Source organism: Hyla sarda, chromosome 8 (assembly GCF_029499605.1).
Source record: "Hyla sarda isolate aHylSar1 chromosome 8, aHylSar1.hap1, whole genome shotgun sequence".
In the NCBI taxonomy this organism is placed as follows: domain Eukaryota; kingdom Metazoa; phylum Chordata; class Amphibia; order Anura; family Hylidae; genus Hyla; species Hyla sarda.
Genome location: NC_079196.1, coordinates 92,393,087 through 92,416,966, shown reverse-complemented (window position 1 = coordinate 92,416,966; position 23,880 = coordinate 92,393,087). Strand labels below are relative to the sequence as shown.

General features: G+C 42.9%; 1 protein-coding gene across 3 annotated transcripts in view; it reads left to right on the top strand.

Annotated features, from left to right (window-relative positions):
• Positions 1-23,880, top strand: part of ARMC8 (armadillo repeat containing 8) — a 77,954-nt gene that overhangs the window by 51,038 nt on the left and 3,036 nt on the right. For all 3 annotated transcript variants that reach the window (XM_056536788.1, XM_056536787.1, XM_056536789.1), the window contains 8 exons: positions 2,343-2,425; positions 4,710-4,791; positions 5,079-5,165; positions 16,120-16,212; positions 16,312-16,461; positions 18,726-18,821; positions 19,737-19,832; positions 23,066-23,138. In XM_056536788.1, coding sequence (XP_056392763.1) covers positions 2,343-2,425; positions 4,710-4,791; positions 5,079-5,165; positions 16,120-16,212; positions 16,312-16,461; positions 18,726-18,821; positions 19,737-19,832; positions 23,066-23,138 — 760 coding nt within the window. The remainder of the gene's footprint in view (positions 1-2,342; positions 2,426-4,709; positions 4,792-5,078; positions 5,166-16,119; positions 16,213-16,311; positions 16,462-18,725; positions 18,822-19,736; positions 19,833-23,065; positions 23,139-23,880) is intronic.

Sequence of the window (23,880 nt, the reverse complement as noted above, 5' to 3'; positions counted from 1 at the left end):
TAGGGTCACACGTAACGGATCCGCAGCATATTTAACGTTACGGAACCGCCGGTGACCCAACCCATTTTGTGCCTCCAGCTGTTGCCACCCCTGTTCCTTTGCCCTTGGCCTGCTCTCAGCTCCAATCCATCACTACGAGCTGCCACACAGGGGGCCTGCGAGTCACCGAGTTCACGCAGACATTGCACATGTGCAGTGCACTCATACATCGCGGCTGCTCCGTGATGTCAGAATGCACTCGCCGACTTGCAGTTCCCCTGTGTGGCTGCTTGGTGGCGGATTGGCGCTGTGAGCAGGCTAGGGGCGGGGGAACGGGGGTGGCAACAGTTGGAGGGAAAAAATGGGTCGAGTACCGGCGGATCCGCAGTGTAAAATACGCTGCAGATCAGTTATGTGTGACCCTACCGTTAAGCACTTGCTAGAGCTATCTGCCAGCACCTTATCTCTACCCTCCCCATTCAAAACACATGCCAAGCCGAACATACACATGTATGGAGAAATTGTGAGAGATGGCTTTAACTGACAGCACACTTAAAGAAAAGGAAACTACATTATCTAAAATTCTTTAGTTTTTGTTGGCCCAAAATTATATTTGAGTCCAGAGGAGTACTATCTGACAGGAGAGAGCACAGAGGAGTACCATCAGACAAGAGAGAGCACACAGGCGTACTATCAGACAGGAGAGAGCACAGAGGAGTCATCAGACAGGGGAGAGCACAGAGGAGTACTATCAGACAGGATAGAGCACAGAGGAGTACCATCAGACAAGAGAGAGCACACAGGAGTACTATCAGACAGGAGAGAGCACACAGGAGTACTATCAGACAAGAGAGAGAAACGAGAAGTACTATCAGACAGGAGAGAGCACAGAGGAGTCCTATCAGACAGGAGAGAGCACAGAGGAGTCCTATCAGACAGGAGAGAGTACAGAGGAGTCCTATCAGACAGAAGAGAGCACAGAGGAGTACTATCAGACAGGAGAGAGCACAGAGGAGTACTATCAGACAGGAGAGAGCACAGAGGAGTACTATCAGACAGGAGAGAGCACAGAGGAGTGCTATCAGACAGGAGAGAACAGAGGAGTGCTAGCCCACCCTCACTTACTGGACTTTGCCCATGCCTGTGCTCCAGCTTGGACACATCCATGATTTTATAAGCCATAATTTCTATAAAAAGGAACTACAATTTTCTTATGAAGTATATTAGAATGGTTAATTGTTTTGCCAAGATGTACAACATCTAAAAAGTTTTAGAATCTGACAGGGAATCTGAGTTTTACCCAGTGGTAAATAAAATGAAAAAATATAATGGGTAATTTAAGTACTGTTATGGTGTTTTATCATTTTGGTAAAGCAATATTATTTTGTGGGAAGTATTACGCTGTTCATTATACCAATCGCTACACTGGATATGATGTAGCCATTTTTAGTATAAAAAAAATGAAGTGTTGCAAAAAAAAAAGAAATGACGCAAGGTAACCTCAAGAAGGTTTTTTTTTTCTTTTTTTTTTTTTCTTTTGTTCCTTTTTTGGGTAATTATATGTTGTCAGAAAAAGTTAATAAATATGAGAGTGACAAAAAAGAAATAAATACATCTAGTGAAAATATTGCACTTATTGGCCCAGATTTATCAAACTGTGTGGGGAAACAATAGAGTGATTTTCCCACAACAGCCAATCACAGCTCAGCTTTCACTTTACCAGAGCTTGTTAGCTGAGCTGTGATTGGCTGCTGTGGGAAAATCATAATATTGTTGCCCCACGCAGTTTGATCAATCTGGGCCATTGTTCATGTGCTTTTGATGAGCCAATACCCAGGACCCCTACAGATCTCAAGAGCAGTGTGGGATTCATGTATTGGACCCCACATGACTTGTTGGATGACGTAAATCATGTCTGAGAACTCTCTTAGATATGAAATAAAACAATCAGGCTGGCTTACTCTAGAGCAGTGGTCTCCAACCTGCGGACCTCCAGATGTTGCAAAAACTACAACTCCCAGCATGCCCGGACAGCCGTTGGCTGTCCGGGCATGCTGGGAGTTGTAGTTTTGCAACATCTGGAGGTCCGCAGGTTGGAGACCATTGCTCTAGAGTATGTGTATTGACTTGCTATTTAAAAATAAGGCATTATTATTATGGCTTACTTTCAGATTGTGTTTAAATTCAAATGTTCTGCTTACATTAAAACTGTAGTAAAAACTCAGTAAAGGTAATTTTAATGCACCTTTCATACAGTCATAACTTGAAAGTACATGAAATATCATAAGAAGGATAGGATTCTTTTGAACAGGCCTGCATGAGATCCGTGATGTTATTTATGCTGCATTAACATCTCTCTCCAGATCATTGAGGCTGAGCATATGATGGACCGGATTGTGAATGGCTTGTCTGAGACTAGTGTCAAGGTGCGACTAGCTGCAGTCAGGTATGAGATCAAACAGTACTCTTTATACTGACTATTGCTTTTTACTTAGAACTCGTGTGGTGTGTTTCTGAGAATACATCATATGCATTAATAGATATGTATCATTTTTACAAACTTCTTACATAATTAACACCTTGGGGGAGATTTATGAAAATTTGCGCAAGGAAAAGTTGCCCAAAGCAACCAATCAGATTGCTTGTTTATTTTTAAAAAGTCTCTGAAAAATGAAAGAAGCAATCTAATTGGTTTCTATGGGCAACTGGTCAACTTTTCCGCTGTGCATTTTTTGATTAAATCTCCGATTCAGTCTAAATATTAGGAGAGACATTTTGATCTAAAGTTGTCGTTTAAATGGGTCTGTTAGATAGTATTCAAGTATTTTGGATGGCAAAAATAGCACAGGAGACTTTGCAATCCTAGCTGTCAAAAACACAGATGTTCGAGAAACCCCAAAAACGTTAACAGAGCTTTTCCTAAACTCCTCATAAAATTCCTTCCTTGTAAAAGTGAGAGCATTCAGATAATTCAAAGAATCTGTAGGATGGATGGACTCGGGTATTGTAACTAATCACAGTGCAGGTAGGGGTTAAAAGCACCTTTGCAGGCATTCCTTTGCAAACCGTATTTGGAACTTTTGCTTTATAGCTGAGCAAAGTGTTTTTCTTATATACACATGAGCAGCAAGTGCTCAAAGGACAGAGGCGATAATCTCAAGTGTCCGACATTTCCGTCCCTGTAACTGCTGCATGGAAAATGCCTGGCACTGAAGGCGATTGGCCCCACCCTGTGGCACATGCTGCTCATTTGCATTTATAATGAAATCCTAATTAGACAGCTCGTAAGCAGAGGTACTCAAATCTAATGGTATGGCTGTAAAGGTACTTTCAATCGCTATCTGGCGCTGCTTCCCTTTAGGCAGCATAGTGCCCAGCATCTGCCCTCCAGGAAGTTATTGACTTTATTCTGAGAATGCATTCTGCTATAAATTGTGGAATATGGGGGGGATTTATCATTGTGTTTACATGGCTTTTATGTGCACATTTGTTGCAAATTTTGGAACAAATGATTGATGATTAGCGCCAAACTTTTCCCCGTTCACACAGCTTCACAGTTATTTTATGAAAACTCTATAAGGATGAAGTCCTTACACTTACTGCAAGGACCAAAGAAACCTCCCATCCTGGAAGGATAATTCCTTTCATGCCACGGTCAAATCAGACCATGGCAGGTAAATGATGAACAAAGTGTGATTTCCATGGCAGCCGGGGGTCTGCCATGTATCAGCCAGTATACAGCCATGCCGGAGCTATAGTGGTGTAGCTTATCTGCAATTAGAAGATTGTCGGTGAGAGTTTTCTTATGGGACTAGTTAAAAATTAAACACATAACAACTTTAATAGAATAATTACCCCCTCCTCACCTTCCCCACGATATAAATTCCCCTCACAAATCCAATTTTTGTATAAAGCATAAAATCATTTTAAAATAACCTATACATATTTGTAATATCTGTAATGCCCGAACTATAAAAGTATCATTATCTATCCTACATGGTAAACGCTGTAAAAAATAAAACAGTGCAACAATGATAGTATTTGGTTTTAATCTGCCTCCCAAAAATGGAAAAGAGGGCCTGCTGTGTTTATTGGGGGTGTGTCACAGAGCCTCAGTGCACAGAGCAGCCAGTTGCCAACTCTAAGGAGGGAGGGAGCAAACAAGGGAACACCCATCCCTCCTCAGTGAACTGCATGCAGTGTCAGAAACATAGACAAGGGAATTAGGAGCCATAAAATTATTATAAAAGGATAAAAACCAGGATTTCGACAGGATCAGTTAGAGTAAGCCTTGAGTGTTTTTTTTTGTACCTGTCACAATAAATAATAATAAAAAATACTATATACAGTAGATTGCTCCCTCAAGAAAAAAAATGTATAAAAATGTAGTTGTTATATGAACCCAAAATGGTTCCACTAAAAGTACAACTTACCCCCCAAAAAACGATTTAAAAGTTATAGCTTTTAAAATGTGACAATAAAAAATGAAGAACATCTTTGGCAAGAGGCCAAATTGGCTAGGTTACTGAGGGGTTAATTTAGGAAATGTTTCATATTTTTGCCAGGGTTGTGGTTGTTACTCTTCTAGGAATATTTCCTTTCATTTGGAATATTTATCCTTCTTGAGCTTATACTGCACCATAGTGTGTGTATATAGTGTATCTATATAATGCTTATTTCAGACAGAAAAATGACTCTTTAAACCCATCTAACTGCTTCTTTCGCTTCAGATGTTTACACAGTTTATCCAGATCAGTCCAACAGCTCCGTACCAGTTTTCAAGATCATGCCGTGTGGAAGCCCTTAATGAAGGTAATTCTCTAATGAAGTTGTGTTTTCTTATGCCACTGAGTGCCATGGTCCCTTGGTTCTGGAGATCAGATACCTACTGATAGTACAGTGGCTGATCAAAAAGATCTATACACTGTGCTTGGACATTGATGGATGCCGAATTGTATGCAAGATAATCTTTTCCCTAGTGAGATCGTTGAGGACATATTTTCCCATTCTATGCATTTATTGTCTATTAAATAATATAGTCTTTATTTTTTATTCTCTTTTAACCAACATATATCAACTCTATCACTTCTTCTCTGTAGGTCTTACAGAATGCCCCTGATGATATTCTGGTAGTGGCTTCATCGACATTATGTAACCTTCTTCTTGAGTTCTCGCCTAGTAAAGAGGTTTGTGTTACTTTTCCCTCACTGTAAAGAAGACATGGCTTTAAATCTCTCTACTTAGAGTCATATACTTGGGAGTATATTTTATCCCAGAGTTCTGGAGTTTTTTTTTTCAACCACAAGCCTTGCCTTTACTGCAGTGATTTCACTAGTGACATTGTACCCGAGAATTGTTAAAGCAATTGCCTATAAAAAATAAGATACTGTCCAAGTCGAATGGCCCAGTCTTGGTAGTGAATTGTTAGGTTGGCCATATATATTAGGTATCTGCCAGGATATACCAACAATCTTGGTTGTTTAAAGTGTACCTGTCGCGTTAAAAAAACTTTTGTCATATTCTAGAGGCATGTCAGAAGTTTTTATCGATAGGGGTCTGAGTGTTCACACCCAAACCATTTGTTAAATATAACTGTGAGAAAAGTGAGGCTGACTGAGACAATCCCATGGACTTGCACTGTCATTTGTCTTGCCTAGTGTACTCTTTTTCCCAGCTATCGATCACTGTCTGAATATTCCCACCCCGAAAACTTTTGACATGTCTCCACAACATAACTACATTTTTTTTTTTTAAGTGACAGTGCACATTTAAGTAACTCCAAAAGACTACAATGGAGAGAATTGAGCATCCACCTTTATCATCCTCCTGATTGCAGCTTTCTCTGTTAACAGTCACTTGTAGCACAAGGATAAGGGGATTGCTGGTCTGTACATAGTACTTTTGATTTAAGGGGTACTCCCCTTGACATCTTATCCCCTATCCATGGGAGTGACCACTTCCGTCACGTCCCCTCCAATAGACATAAATGATGTCATGACCACACACGCCTAAACTCTGCATTCTGAACAAACATGTTCAGAATGCAAGAGTGCCGGGCCGGAGATCGCATGGGTTCCAGCAGGCGGACTCCCTGCGATCAGACATTTTATCCCCTATCCATTAAATAGGGGGATAAGATGTATAGGGGCTGAGTTCAGAAGTCTGATCAGTTGACTGCACACTGATATAAACAGTGGTTTATAGATCTGTTGGCGGAAAATTCAGATATCACTGTGTTACAGCAATTCTGGGTCATTACAAAATATTGCTGCCTTCAAAATAGTCACATTGTACATGAGATTGTATTTGCATTGATGTACTTTTTTTTTTACCGGGTTGTTAATTGTTCCACAGTTTTAATTCATGAAGAATGCTCATTCTACATATCACTTTGAGGTTGGGGTCATACCTCTGGGACCCATTCAAAAAGTGATGGCATATCCTAAAGATATGCCATCATTTTATATGTTCATCCATAGAGTTTACAGTACATCCACGTTTAGCTGTCAGGTGAATAGGGGTCCTACACATGCAAAGATTGTCACAGGACCCCATTTTCTGACAAGTGAGGATCTATCTCTCTGGTATACGTCACATATACTGTGGCCATGCTATAAACACATAACAGCCATTAAATGAAATGTGATTGTGCCAGGATATGCAATTTGAGCTCAAACTGCATTTCATGATGGAAAAGTAGAATATGTGACTATTAACCCTCTATTCTGCAAAACTAAACATGGCAGTTGATAATTTTTCGTTGTTTGGTCAGGTTGACAACATGTCATAACTAGATCATCCAGTCCTATGCACATATTATTAAGTGCCCATGACGCACAGTAACTTCTTAAATTTATATGTCTACACTGCTAGACAAATGAATGTAGGTTGAAGTCTTGTGGCAAAATTAACTTTCCTTTCCGTCTAACGTTTCCTTAGGAAACCAAATTAACATTCAGCTCCTTATCTGCCTGAGAAATGGAGACAAAATAATTGCATTGCAAGTAAATGAGCCTGCACTACCTGATGCTTGTGCTGATCGCTGCTGTCACTGAAATGTATTACGCTGAGCCTGTCAAATTAGAAGGATAAAAAAGCAAGCAAACTTCCAGCCCCATATGTCTGGTTTTATACAGTGTCTCGATACTTATTTTCGACCTCACCCACACCTCTCAGTCCTGACCATGGCAGTTTTTTTTTTTTTTTTTTTTTTTTTTTTTTACTGTTGCTACTAATAACTAATGGGTCCTATATGGAAATTACTTTTTGTTATTATCATATTATCACTCATTTGCCCTGCAGCCAGACTGAAGGGAAAAGTAATTGTTTTTTTAGGCATCCAGTCACTGTTTTCAATAAACCAATGCACTTAAAAATCTTCCTCTATTAGATTAGCATGCCCTTGCAGAAGCGAACTCCATGAATTCTTCTATTTATGAACACAGTGCTTGCATTATATTAACTCTATTAGCATCATCACAAGGCTTGCAAATTAATTCTGATAACATTTGCTTTGATTTTTCACAGAATATAACTTTCACGCCCCACGGGTGTGGACCCACTGTGCCACATGTGGCAGCCGGCCAGGCAGGCAGAATGAGGCAAAACTGACACTTAGAGAGAGAGCGCCAGACACAGCAATGCTGATAATGGTGTTTATTTACAAGGTGCAAACAGAGTCCAATAGACAGGCAACAGGTCAGGAACCAGGTACAGCAGACAGATCAGGCAAAGACCTAGCGATGCAGACAAACAAAGCAGAATGCACAATCTTGCTGAGGCCCAGAACAACAGGGGTGGCCTCTTTAAATAGGGAGTGCCTTCCAAGGATTGGAAGGGGAACCATTAGGGAGCGCACACCAGCTCTATAAAACAGTTGTTCCCAACCTTTTTTGGCGGGGCACCACTTGCAAAAAAAAATTTAGCGGGGCACCCCTACCGAATAATATACGATCCGTGACAAAAAATGGCTAAAAAGAAGCAATATACAACACCTATAGATCTGTTAGCTATGTAGATTACAGTGCTGCTATATGCAGGACTCACAGGAGTACTGTCTTCTCTGATCGGAGTCGTTCATTTTTCTTTTTCTTCTCCATCTGGCCCGGACCTTCATGATGGTTTCTTCCAGCCCCAACTCTTTACCGCATAACCTGTAAAAAAACAAACAAACAAGCACTTTTCCAGCATCATCCTATTTTGTTCTCCACAAATACCTCCAGTCTCACACACACACAGTGTCTCCAGCAGCCTCACACTCATGCACACAGTCCCCCAGCAGCCTCACATACATGCACACAATGCCCCCAGCAGCCTCACCCACAATGCCCCCAGCAGCCTCACCCACAATGCCCCCAGCAGCCTCACCCACAATGCCCCCAGCAGCCTCACACACGATGCCCCCAGCAGCCTCACACACCATGCCCCCAGCAGCCTCACACACCATGCCCCCAGCAGCCTCACACACCATGCCCCCAGCAGCCTCACACACCATGCCCCCAGCAGCCTCACACACCATGCCCCCAGCAGCCTCACACACCATGCCCCCAGCAGCCTCACACACCATGCCCCCAGCAGCCTCACACACCATGCCCCCAGCAGCCTCACACACAATGCCCCCAGCAGCCTCACACACAATGCCCCCAGCAGCCTCACACACAATGCCCCCAGCAGCCTCACACACAATGCCCCCAGCAGCCTCACACACAATGCCCCCAGCAGCCTCACACACAATGCCCCCAGCAGCCTCACACACAATGCCCCAGCAGCCTCACGCAATGCCCCCAGCAGCCTCACGCAATGCCCCAACACAATGCCCCCAGCAGCGCCACACACAATGCCTCCAGCAGCGCCACACACACACACACACACTGTCTCCAGCAGCCTCACATTCAATACCTCCAGCCTCCCCCCAAATGCCTCCAACCTCTCTCCCACACACAATGCCTCCAGCATCCCCCCAAATGCCTCCAACCTCTCTCCCCCACCCACACACAATACTTCCAGCCTCCCCCCAAATAACTCCAGACCTCACACAAAATGCCTCCAGCCTCTCCCACACACAAATACCTCCAACCTCTTTCAAATGCCTCCAGTCTCTCACCCACCCCTTTTGCCTCCAGCCTCTCACCCACCCCTATTGCCTCCAGACTCCCATCCACTCACCACTATTGCCTTCATACTCCCTTATTGCCTCTAGACTCCGACCCACCACCATTGCCTCCAGCCAACCACCAGCCTCCCACCCAAACGCCTCCGTCCAACCACCCACCCACATTGCCTCCTGCCTCCCAGCGCCAGTGCCTTCATTCATCCCCCAGCCATTGCTACCATTCACCCCCCACTTCTGCTAGCATTCACCCCCCCATCCACCCTTGCCACCTCTTCAATTCACCCCACAGCCACCCATACACCCCTGCCAATGATTCCATACACCCCGCAGCCACCCTGCCACTGCTTCCATTCACCCACAGCCACCCTGCCACTGCTTCCATTCACCCCCCCCAGAAACCCTGTCACTGCTTCCATTCACCCCCCAGCCACACTGCCACTGCTTCCATTCACCCACAGCCACCCTGCCACTGCTTCCATTCACCCCCCCAGCCACCCACCCTTGTCACTGTTTCCATTCACCCCCACTGCTTCCAATTACCCCCACGCTCCCATACCCCTGCCTCATAAACCCCCCTGCCCCTGCTTCCATTCACCCTCCTGCTCCTGCTTCCATTCACCCCCCTTCTTCTGCTTCCATTCACCCCCCTTCTTCTGCTTCCATTCACCCCCCTGCTTCTGCTTCCATTCACCCCCCTGCTTCTGCTTCCATTCACCCCCCTGCTTCTGCTTCCATTTACCCCCCTGCTTCTGCTTCCATTTACCCCCCTGCTTCTGCTTCCATTCACCCCCCCCCTGCTTCTGCTTCCATTCAACCCCCCCCCCTGCTCCCAATAACCCCCCTGCTCCCGTTAACCCCCACTGCGCACGTTAACCCCCCACCCTAATCCTTCTTCCATTAACCCCCCTCCTGATCCAGCTTCCATTAACCCACCTGTTCCTGCTTTCATTAACCCCCCCTGCTTCTACTTCCATTCACCCCCTCTGCTCTCATTAACCCCCCTGCTTCTGCTTCCATTCACCCTCCTGCTTCTGCTTCCATTCAACCCCCTCTGCTTCCATTCACCCCCCCTCCTGCTCCCAATAATCCCCCCTGCTCCCAATAACCCCCCCTGCTCCCGTTAACCCCCCCCCCCACCCTGATCCTGCTTCCATTCACCTCCCCCCACTTCCATTAACCCCCCCCCCCCGCTCCCATTAACCTCCCTGATCCGGCTTCCATTACCCCCACTGTTCCTGCTTCCATTCACCCCACCTGCTTCCATTAACCCCTCCTGCTCCCAATAATCCCCCCTGCTCCCGTTAACCCCCCCCCCACCCTGATCCTGCTTCCATTAACCCCCCTCCTGATCCTGCTCCCATTAACCCCCCTGCTCCCATTAACCCCCCTGCTCCCATTAACCCCCTGATCCTGCTTCCATTACCCCCCTGCTTCTGCTTCCATTCACCCCCTGCTTCCACCCCCCCTTCCATTAACCCCTCTGCTCCCCTTAACCCCCACCCTGATCCTGCTTCCATTAACGTCCCTCCTGATCCTTCTTCCATTAACCCCCCTGCTCCCATTAACCCCCTTGCTCCCATTAACCCCCCTGATCCAGCTTCCATTAACCCTCCCTGCTTCTGCTTCCATTCACCCCCCCTGCTTCCATCCCCCTCCCTTCCATTAACCCCCCCTACTCCCAATAACCGCCCCTGCTCCCATTAAACCCCCCCACCTTGATCCTGCCTCCATTAACCTCACTCCTGATCCTGCTTCCATTCACCCCCCTACTCCCATTGACCCCTTCCTGCTCCCATTAACCACCCCCCCCTGCTCCCATTAACTACTCCCCTGTTCCCATTAACTTCCCCCCTGCTCCCATTAACTCCCCCCCTGCTCCCATTAATGCCCCCTGCTCCTATCAACCCCCCAGCTCCCATTAACCACCCCCCCTGCTACCATTAGCCCCCCTGCTCCTTCTTCCATTCACATCCCCCCCGCACCCCTGCTTCCATTCAACCACCCCGCCCCCTACCCCGCTTCTGCCCCTGCGTACATTCAAACACACCCTACCCCCCCGGCTGACGCTTCCGCCAGCAGGAAATTTCAAATATTAAAAAATATAAAACAGAAAAACTAAAACGTTTTGGCCGCCGGGAGCACATGGCACATCGGTGTGCTGGGGCACCCTGGTTGGGAATCACTGCTATGAAACATAGCTAGTGCTCGTGCATGGCCCCTAGTGGACAGAGGGGAAACTGGATTACTGGCAGAAACAGTTTTATCTTTTAGTTAAAGGATAGGGTCACACACTGCGCATCCACAATATTTTGGGTTTCACACTGCAGGAAATACATGGCGGATTCTACTACAAGCAGACACACAGGGCTACCCGGCCGCAGCCCTGTGTGTGCAGTGAGGTTTGGAGGCGGACTCGTGCATCACTGTAAGTCCAACCTTACTCCCACACAGGGCTGTGGCCGGGTAGCCCAGTGTCTTTGCTTGTAGCAGATCCTGCATCGGGAAATATGCAGCGGATTTCACGCAGCGGGAAATATGCTGCAAATGCGCTGTGTGTTACCCTACCCTTACAAGGTATTTTATTTTAAAAATTGGTGCATTGCATATAAACATAATAATGCAAATGATTGCCACACAGGGCACAAAATATGGTAAACTGGACACATTTTCTGAAGTATTTACATTGTAGGAAACTTATAAAAGGTTTTAAAAAAAAAAGTTTTAGTACAGTAAGAAGGAGAGGAAAAGGAAGAAAATGATATGAAGAACCTGTATTCCACAGGGCACTAATGTGTATTCTGACTGCCATGAAAACATATTTACATGTTTGTTTGATCTATAGATAATTTAGGAAAGTAAATTTTAGGGACTTGACAGTTTAGTTTGACCACTTGCCCCCAAAAATATATTATTTTATGGCATGTCACCACATGTGATGAAGCCCCTAAAACAAAGTGGGGAGGAAACATAGCACATTTAAGGGTGTAAATGTATGCAAAATCTTGAGTGGAGTGATTCCATTTGGGAAGATAGAGATGTTAACCTCTTAACCATTACCATGTTACAACTATGTTTTTTCACTAAACTCATTTCATAATCATTATAATAAAGAGAACTGCCCTGTTCTACTACTAGATAGGGGTAGGAACTCTATATACAGATAAGCCTTTGTATTTATCCCCTTCTTCATGATCTTTAGGATAAATACTAGTCATACATTTTAGATAAATGAGGGCCAAAGTCGCCGATTTCTCCAATGGCAGATGTCAGGCTAGATAATGATCGGGCAGTTAGAATTTAAATGGCCAGTCCTTTTCTTCTCAGAGAGATGAGCAGTCGCCATAGGATTCTGGAATTGACTCTTTCTATTGAGAACACATCCTCTTTCAGGACATGGCTAAGGTATGAGAGTACCACAGAGATAGCTCTTGGCTCCATGAGCATTCCCCCACCTATACTACACTCCCTGGACACTATTAATCTATGGACACTTTTCTGTTTATTACCACTTATTCATTGCCATAAAGCACTCCACATCCTAATGCACAATCTATTCACACAATACAGAATGGATGTGTGTCTACATTATAGCCTCCCCTAGGAAAATGTAGCCCATTATTTAATTTTTTTACAACAATAAAACACATTATTCATCTGCCACATACTTAAATCTCATTCATGAAATACATTCCCTTTAACTCCAAATTACCTTGTAATCACTTTCTTCTGGAGCAATTTCCTGTAAACTATAGACTGCTTTTTGTGTGGGTGCATACATTTGTACATACACTTTGGTTCAGTTGGGTAGTAGTACATTATTAATTTTTTGCTTTATTGACACTATGTGACCTATGGAATTTGTGAGGTTTTTCTGACACCTATTTTTAAAGCAGTACAATACAAAAAGGCATTTTATTGTTCTATAAAAATGTAATGAAATCCCGAGCTTATTTTCTGAATGCTATAAATGCATCTGGAAGAAAATGGATTTGACAATATAAAAAATTCACGACCAGTGGTGAACCACATATCCCTGTGCTTTTTGGGAAGGAGCAGCAGGAATGACGTGTGTAGAGACCTCTAGTGACTCCCCAATGACTTCATCACCATCTTGTTTTCCATTATTACAAGTAGCATTCATCATGAAACATCCTGTACTTTTGTTTTTATCAGAAATTAAATTAGTGAATTGGGTAAGAAGAATTAATGGACGCCATCTGCATGAGTCAGCCATTTTAACCCTTTCATTAGTATCAATTCACTTCCGATCTGATCTTATACAGACTACACTAGCAATAGGCCTTTCTGACATTTATTAGGAAATGTGTACATCAGTAAGGCCCATCCTGTGCTGCTGTTCTACCTCTGATGTTTTTTTTTCCTACACTGCATACCAATGAGCATACATTTATAAAAAATTAAGTAAAAATGTGTAAATGATATCCTTTTATGGGGGTTTATACTTACAGTAAAAAACAAAAAAAACTGTGAAAACTATCCAAATTTGTATTGAAAAGTGATCTTCTTTTGTTATGGCCTTAATAAAGAAAATGGCCACTATGCACAATATATGGTGGACTTAAAATCTGTCATACTAAATCTTGTCTGAATATGGGGGTGGTTTCTCTTTTTGGAGAGATTTTATTGTATTTATTTTACATTAAATTCATTTTCTTACAACATTGATGACCAGTGGACAACAACCATTGAATAGTTATTCTATTACATCTATCTCATGTATCTATTACAAAGTCTTTTGTACACATTTAAAAAACAAAAAGTTTTTGCACTAGCGCTAAAGATACGGTCTTCACTGCCGCCGTTTGCCTAAAGAATGGAGCCCTGTTCACCATTCATATTAATACCATAAGTAAAAATTATCAAATACAATACCGCTGTGTGGGACCAATGGAACCATCCCCATTTTTAGTAATGCCCCCTTTTTTTCTCAGTCTATATTGCTGTTGATAAACTTTATTAGGCTGGGTTCACACTACGTTTGTAGTGTATGGGTGCCGGATTTGGTTGGGCGGAGCAAAAACCTAGTGCTTCCGTATCCTGGACGGATCCAAACCCAATTAATTTTATTGAGCCAACCGGAGTCAAATGCTGACTCCATTCGGCTAATTTTTGCCCCATATACGGCTTTCGGACCGGACCTAAAACCGTGGTATATTACGGTTTTAGGTCCGGTTAGAGAACCGTATACGGGGCAAAAATTAGCCGACCAAAGTCACCGTTTGACTCCGATCGGCTCATTAAAATGCATTACATACGGGCCGGGGCCGGCTGGGATACGGGAGCGCCCGGTTTTCACTCCCCCCAGCCATATCCGGTTCCCGTACACTAAAAACGTGGTGTGAACCGGCCCTTACTTGTACTTTTCTAATAATCTGTTTATTTGTTTTAAAGATATTATTTGTCAGACCTGGAGTTCCAAAGAAGAATCAATGGAAATTATTGTTGGTGTGCTCTGTTAGTGGCGGTTGTGACCCAAGTTGGCGAAGGGATGGGTGTGTTGAGGTCTGCAGTTTTCTTGATCACATCTCAGTACGCAAAGACCAGCAAACCATCTGTAGACAGAAGTATCTGTGTTAAAAGTCAAAACTTGACGAGAAGAGCAATTTGTTGAATTGTAGCTAAAAAGCACACTTCTACTGGTGCCCTTTAACTTGCATCCAATCGTGCAGTGTTTTTAGGGGCTGTAGTTTTGGTTTTGTGTTTTAACAAAGTGCTCATCTGTCCCTCTCATCAAGTTTTAACTACAGCTATTTCTGTTTCTAGATGTTTTGCTTGTCTTTGTATACTGAGATGTGATCAAAGAAACAGGAGACCATGGCACACTCATTAACTCTGCAACCTGGGTTAGGGTGAGTTCACACCACGTTTTTGCAATACAGTTTTTTATCAGGTTTTTGATTAAAAAAAAAAAAAAAAAAACGGATTCCTCTAAACCTGACTAAACTGTATCAAAACGAGTGTACACAGTTTTATCTGTATACGGTTTGAAAAATGATGTCCGGTTGCATCCATTTTTTAAGAAAAAATACGTATACGTTTTGAACTTTTCACTCCATTATGAATAAAGTTTCACTTGTTTGATTGAAATGGCAAGAAAAAAAAACTGTGCAAAGTCAAAAACCGTATGGTAAAAACTGGATGGAACCGTACACACTTACAGGTCTGTACGGTTCCCATTGACTCCCATGTTAAAAAAAAAAATAAAAAAGTATACGGGTCAATACTGTTTTTCACCTGGACCGAAAACCGTGGTAGGCCACAGTTTTCTGTCCAGAAAAAAAAAAAAAAAAAAAGTAAAAAACCGTGTGGTGTGAAAAACTGAGACAACCGTATACAATATGGTGCATACGGTTTTGAATGGAAAGTCTATGGCCACGGTTTGCTGTACGGTTGCATATGTTTTTAAAAAAAAAAAAACATATCCAAAAACTGTATAGAAAATCGTGGTGTGAACCCACCCTTACAGGTGCCCCTACCAGGAGTGCACCAAGAATAATTCTCCTTTTAGAACTCACGTCTGACATATCATGACCATTAAACAAACACATCTAAACAAGTTTTGCGTTTTCATGTAATACAGATCTAGACCTGTATCTAACTTGTTGCTAGTCACAGCTTGGAATCTATTAGCATTGTCTTACCAGTAACAACCTTACAGCACTGGATAGATCTAGTGTCAAGATACATTGCTTTTCTTCCTGCATTAGACCATGGTTTCCCAGGTAGTTGAAGTACAATATCATACATACACAGAACATGAAAGACTAGTGTGCAGAACAAATGCTGGGAGATGTAAGCTTAAAGGGGTTACTCTACTGCCCCAGCGTCTGGAACATTTAGTCTGGTATCAGTCCAATGTTAGTAAAGTAAAACAGTTTTAAAATGACACAACATTATTTGTAGTTTATATTCAGATGTAAGTTACACAATTCTGCTTGTGTAATAATTAAATAATCACATATAATATAATCATATGGTATTTTACTTGCATATATTTTTACTTGCAGCCAATTCTGGAATCTGGAGCCATAGAGCTGCTGTGTAGTCTGACAGTTAGTGAGAATCCGGCTCTGCGGGTCAATGGTATATGGGCTTTGATGGTGAGTGTTTTTTTTTTTGTTTGTTTGTTTTTGTTTTTTACTAGAAGTGATTGTTAGTCAAATCATAGCACTTTTATAACAGTCGGTCGTATTCCCCAGAACATGGCATTTCAAGCTGATCAGAAGATAAAATCAGACATTTTAAGAGGTTTGAGTACTGAACAATTGTTTCGACTACTCTCCGATTCGGATGTTAACGTGTTAATGAAGACATTAGGACTTCTCAGAAACTTGTTGTCTACGCGGCCAGTAAGTCTGCCACTTTTATCTGTCATGTCTTCACTAGTTGCTAATATTTATAAATGTAAAGAAAATGACTGTAAGCAGATATTGACAGTTCCACTGTTTCTCCATTCTAATGATATGTGGGGTCTCAGCTCAGACCCCTTCGGATTTTATCTTCTAGAATGTCTCAATGACATGTTAAAAAATATGTGAAGATGAACATACATTATACAACTCAGAAGTTGTCATTAGTGGGAGTCTGTGGGCTGGGACTCCCATTAATAACTTGACAATACGGGCCTAGTGATTTGCCTTTTGGCTTTTGAAAGTAATTGTCAGCTCTACCCTGATGTGTTTGAGGTATAGGTCGCCTCAGCATCTTCCTATGGTCTCTAAAGGTCACAAACTGTAGATCAGTGGTCTCCAACTTGCGGACCTCCAGATGTTGCAAAACTACAACTCCCAGCATGACCGGACAGCCAACGGGCATGCTGGGAGTTGTAGTTTTGCAACATCTGGAGCTCCGCAGGTTGGAGACCACTGCTGTAGATGCTTGTTCAGCCGACTGATATTCTTCCTGATTTCTATTGACCGCAGCATCTAGGTAGTTAAATGCAGTTAGCAGCCCATACCCACCATGTATGGAATGGGCTTAGCTTCTGGGCTTGCTTTATACTCCCAGTCCTGAAATTTTTTACGTAGAGGTATGGCGAATATCAGGAAGGGTTAAGAGAGAATTTAATCTGTTAGCAAGGTGCAGTGTGTACATTTTAATATCTATATTAAGGAGTGATATCAGACCCTAACTTTCACAAACCAATCTTTACACAGTTTGAAAGGGCCATTGGACTCCGTAAACCGTTGGCCATAGGGCATCATGAGTAAAGGAAAGTCCAGTTTAGCTGTTATAAAATACAGTGGTCCCTCAACATACGATGGTAATCCGTTCCAAATGGACCATCGTTTGTTGAAACCATTGTATGTTGAGAGATCCGTGCAATATAAAGTATAGGACAGTGGTCTACAACCTGTGGACACTCCAGATGTTGCAAAACTACAACACCCAGCATGCCCGGACAGCCAACGGCTGTCCGGGCATGCTGGGAGTTGTAGTTTTGCAACATCTGGAGTGTCCGCAGGTTGAAGACCACTGGTATAGGAAGTTGTACTCGCCTGTCCCTGCCGCTCCGAACCGTCACCGCTGCCCTGGATGTCGCCTTCCATCGTTGTCGCCACGTCCCTGACGCTCCAGCAAGGCCTCTGCTATGCACGCCGCTCCTATTGGATGACGGGACGGCATGCACAGCGACGTGATGACAACCATGGAGATCGCCGACGATGGAGGGGATCCCGAAGAGGACGCACCGGAGCCCCAAGGACAGGTAAGTGATTGTCAGCGGACCACACGGGGCACCGTAAACGGCTATCCGGCTGCAGCTGAAGCAGTCTGCGCTGCCGTATAGCCGTTTATGTGATGGCCCCGACATATGTTGATGCTGCCTTCAACATGCGATGGCCTCTGAGAGGCCATCGCATGTTGAAATTATTGTATGTCGGGGCCATCGTAGGTCAGGGGGTCACTGTATATTTATTGAATACAGACAACAGAGATAATAGGTAGGAGGGAAACCTGGAAGACCCGACACACTATGATACATGTTTATCACATAACTGTACAATAATAACCAAACACAAATAGAGAAAGTCATAAATGTCTGCAATTTTTCATTACAGTGAGGGGGATGAAGTCTAGTTTAATTAATAAGTATATAATCAGCAATATTGATATCACATAGTATATGTACCCTCAGCTTTTATGCTGTTAATGAGTAAAATAAATTCCTCCCTTATTCCATTTACATTAATTCAAGGCCAAATCTGGAAACGATTCATGCTTATCATTTAAACATGTTGTGTTCTGGCATTTTTACAATCTTTTGCTATGGAGCCTTATTGCTCTTTACTTTCAACCTATAATTAAATGTCTTGTAATTATTAATGGTTGAAAAAGAAAAAAAAAGAGTATTCCTAAGCAGACTGCGTCTGTGTTCTGCGATTTCCATTGGAAGTATGGTAACTATGGAATTAATTAAGTCAGAGGATGTGATCCCATAACCTGCAGGTATAGGCTGTAAGACTAATGCACATGGTGTATTTAAATATATTTCTTTCAGTTATCATAGTTCTTTTTGGTAGAATATAGATACAATGTAACCCTTTTACCTACGGGCATTGCTATTGGTAACGTTATGCATTGTTTTATCCTTGTCTTCTTTCTGAACTTCAAGCACATAGACCAGATAATGAGCACACATGGGAAGCAGATAATGCAAGCAGTGACCTTCATTCTTGAAGGGGAGCATAACATTGAGGTCAAGGAACAGGTATGTCCCCTCAGTTTCCTTCTAAACTACAGTGACCTTTTTAAGATCATGAAATGTAATATAACGTAAGACGTGACAGGCAGTACTTCATCTTACAGGCAGGGGTTCTCAGCTCAGTAGTGCATATTTTATTAGCACATGTGAGATATGTATTGAACTCTTGTAGAATCTACACAATGGATGGAGTAGCAGCCCCCTATAATGTGCATTACTATTCTATTAGTATTTACATTTGTTTTGTCAGTGTCACTATATGTTTCCTAAGTTCATGAAGTCAAGATACAGAATTGTTTAATTTGTTCAGGTTATATTATATTTAGTTGTATTATACTGTATTTAATTTTTCACATTTTTTCCAAGTTGCCTGCCATCCTTTATTTTGATATGTAGAAGCACTCCGGCCCTAAGACATCTTATCCCACTATCCAAAGAATAGGGGATAAGATGTCTGACCGCAGGGACCCCGCCGCTGGGGACCCCCGCAATCTTGCATTCGGCACCCACCTCTTTGAGCTTCATGCCGCTCATGCACCCTGCCATAGACTTGCATAGTGTGGGGGGGGGTGACGTCACACGGGGGCGGAGTCGTGACATCACGATACTCCGGCCCCGTGGCCGGCAGTTTGTGAGCTGGCAGCACTGCGTGCAGCTCAAAGAGGTGGGTGCCGAATGCAAGATTGCGGGGGTCCCCAACGGCGGGACCCCCTCGATCAGACATCTTATCCCCTATCCTTTGGATAGGGGATGAGATGTCTTAGGGCAGGAGTACCCCTTTAAAGGAGTTGTCTAATATAATAAGTAGACCATCTTTTTCCCCCAGATACTTTTGTTTACAGGGAGTGGTTATTGTACCTCAGCCCCATTGATGTAAATGACAGTGTACAAATTAATTTACCATCATTGTTTGTGTTTCAGACATTATGTATTCTTGCAAACATAGCAGACGGGACAACAGCCAAAGACCTCATTATGACGAACGATGACATCCTGCAGAAAATCAAGTATTACGTGGCAAGTAAAAAGCTGCTTTTTTGGGACTTTCAGCAATGAAAAGTTAAACAAACCCATGCAAATTACAGTGACCCCTCCACCTACAATGGCCCCGACATACAATAATTTCAACATACGATGCATTTTTATGTTGGGGCCATCGCATAAACGGCTATCCGGCAGCGCTGACTGCTTCAGCTGCCCCCGGATAGCCGTTTACGGTGCCCTGTGAGCTCCGGTGATGTCTCTTACCTGTCCTCGGGGCTCCGGCGCGTCCTCTTCAAGATCCCCTGCATCGTCGGCGCTCTCATCGACGTCATCACGTCGCTTCGCACGCCGTCCCGTCATCCAATAGGAGCGGCATGCGTAGCGACGTGATGGCGGCGACGCAGAACGCGGATGCCGGGGAAGCAGAAGCCTTGCTGGAGCGTCGGGGACGCGGCGACAGCGATGGACAGTGACATCCCAGGCAGCGGTGACGAGCAGTGACTGTCCAGAGCGGCGGGGACAGGTGAGTACAACTTCCTCTAACAATGGTCTACAACCTGCGGACCTCCAGATGTTGCAAAACTACAACACCCAGCATGCCCGGACAGCCAACGGCTGTCCGGGGTATGCTGGGTGTTTTAGTTTTGCAACATCTGGAGGTCCGCAGGTTGTAGACCACTGTCCTATACTTTACATTGCACTGATCCCTCAACATGCGATGGTTTCAACAAACGATGGTCCGTTTCAACACGATTGTACGTTCACACAAGGAATCAATCGGTGGACACAGCATCAAATCCACAATGGAATCATCAGCATCATATCCACAACATTGGGTGCAGAGATTTTTTTGCAGAGAAAGTCACTGATTGCACGGTGCACATTTTACCTGCAGATTTCCTTGCATTTAACCTTCAGTATATTCACTATGGCCCAAATTTATCAAACTGTGTGAGAGGAAAACTGGAGAAACTTTTCCACATGAACCAATCACAGCTCAGCTTTCACTTTACCAGAGCTCATTAGCTGAGCTGTGATTGGTCGCTGTGGTAAAATCTCTCCACTTTTTCTCTCTCACGGTTTGATAAATCTGGGCCAATGTGTTCATGAATGATCTTTCAGCAAAAATCTTTCAACAGTGGATTGCATCCCTTCGAGGCATCTGTTACTACCATCCAGTAAAAAAAAAAAAATACAGTAAACATATATAATTATTTTTTTATTTTTAAATGTGGTAGCTTATGGCCGACAGATGACATCTATTACAGGTATATGATTTTAACACTGGAGCAATGTCCTTGCCTTTTACTCATCTCAAGATATGTTGAGACAGAAGTTATAGGAGGTCGTGTGTTTATTACTTATGACAAGTTAGACAAAAAGTCAAAAAACTAAAATAATTCAATTTGGTTTGCACCCAATCCTGGTACCCCCTAGTGTTACAACCAAGTACCCCCCCCCAAGGAACCAATTGTATTTGATAGGAAAAAAGCACTACACAGCAAACTATTCTTCCCATCATAATGATGGACTCTACAAAGGGTCTTGATTAATGGGGTCAATTGGGCAGCATTGGTGTCTGTTTTGTGATAGTGCTGGCACTTTTTCATGGCTTCTTCTCAGAGAATAGTGAAAAGTGGCACATATATGCCACTTTTATGTATAGTTAGGTCCAACCTGTATCCCCAACCAACCCCACATACTATTAATGTCCCTCTTGTACCCCTTACTGTACTATTTTATTCCACCTGGTGTATCCCCCAAAGTATTCAGGCCAATTAAAATAAAGAAAAAAACCACTTTTCCCAAGGCTGGCTCCTATCCTGCTGTAACACTCTCGGTGCTAGCAGCATGACATCAGGCTGCCTGCACCAAGAAGCTGAGGTCCTTAGTTATCCTGAAAAAGAAGTGACAGAATAGGGAGCTGATGTTTCTCTGTTCGATTGTACTTCCCGTCTTAAAGGCACATACACAGTACAGTTGAGAATGGTTTCTGCCCGGCCATCACAAACCTGTGCCCCAGTTGGAAGCTAGCAGGCTGACATGTTTACTCTGTCGATGTCCTGGCAAACACCAATTACATTTTTGTACTCCCTCAGCCTGCAGCACATACCCCCTGAGGTACCTTTACGGTAGGTTGGGAACCACTGACCTATATTGTATTAGCATTTTCTTCTTTGGGCCAGTGTTTTTGCAACAGTCTCCCAGCAAAGCTTTGTGGCATAACAGTTACAGTAAGGCTCTGTACACACTCACAGCAGGCCTTCTGTTTATGATGCAAACATCAGTCAATGGATCCTTTGGACTCTTACTTCCACAGACTCATTGTCAGGTTGAAATGTAGTTTTCATTGTTTTAAGGGAAAGAATATTGATGCATGATTTACTAGAATTCATGTCTAATCTTTTAGAATCTGCCAACCCAGATTTGAATATTTACCTTTTATTGCAGTGCCATAGTACGCGTAACATTTTATGGTGTATTCACATTGAGGAATTGAAGAGGAATAATTTTCTTCAGGAAATTCAGCAAATCTGCCATCTTCTTCTTGGCTTAGAAATGGTGCATAATATGAAGAGAAAATCAAGAGGAGGATCAGTAAAAGCTGGGGAGGAAGTGCAGCCATTTTGGAATTTTATCTGCATGAAAGTTCTGCGTCAGTTCTACTCCAAGCTGATTTTGTCAGGAAAAATAAAGTCCTATTGACTTTAATGGGCTTTTACCCCTGTATTCTACTAGAAGAATGAACATGTTCAGTCTTCTGGGGGAATACAATTTTCACATTGGAATTTCGTCCTCAAAAATTCCTGTGTGTGAACAGAGCGGCAGAAAGATCATTAAAGTCAGCGGAAAGTTAATTCAAGACGGAATTGAAGCGGACTACTGGCACGGAATTACACAAATAAATTCCTTGTGATTTTCTCATTGTGAATATACCCTTACAATCCTCCTGGAGAACTTATTTAATTTTGGATGCATTCACTTAAAAGCAGTGTATTGTCGTCCTTATACTTAGTACATCATTTAGAAAGCATTACATTCTTTATTGTGACATCCCGAGGAGCATAAAATAAAGGACAACAGACAGATATTTGTTTGTGTGGAATTTGATTTGTGTTTCGATTTTACCATCTGGCTTATATGCCGTTCTCTGCCAACTTCGGAGGGGAGTTTATAAAAGAAAACGGTGAAAACTTTAAGCATAAGATAAGAGTTTCTATCATGCCATATAGCTGATATCTTGTTACTCTGTTCTCTCGTCACAGGGTCATTCCAACCTGAAGCTCCAGCTGGCTGCTATGTTCTGCATAGCAAACCTCACATGGAATGAAGAGGAAGGTGAGGAAGACAATAGTCAGTATCCTGCTGCCTTACAAAAGTCTGGTTAAATCTAAAATAATATTTTTCGAGCTAATGAGTTTAGTGACCTAATACTATTTCAGCCAAGTTATCTTCTATGTTTTTGGATAACATTTCAGGGCTCCTAATATATTTATTAATAATATTTATTAATTAAAAAATATAATTTGGCTGCAAAATTATTAGACTTGGAAGCCAAACACAAGTGAGTTTCTTTTAGCCTACGGCCTTGTTATATAGCAAGGCATTTAAATGGGTATTCCAATGTTTAAAAATAAATAATAATACATTATATGTTGCTGGGGCTGTAGATAAAAAAGACAAAGCTATATATGGCTCCATTAGGTCCTTTGTGGCTCCTGTTTTCTTCCTGCTTCCCGAGACGAGAACCACAACCTTCCGAGTCAGTCAATCACTGGCCACAGTGGTGTCCCGCCCTATCATCTCAGAAGCAGGAAGAAGACCGGAGCAGTAGAGATCCACATGGAGCTGAATAAGAGCTGCATTGGGACCTGTGGGGTACTGGGGATGGGCAAGTATAGATTTTTTTTATGGCCCAAACAACATGTACACTTTTCTAAAAAAAAATGCCAGAATTTAAATAATAACATTTTGGTTGCGTGTAGCAACAACTAGCGATAACCTAGTCGCTTATTAGATTTTGTGTTATTATTAAAGGGGTTATCCAGGAATAGAAAAATAGAGCTAATTTCTTTCAAAA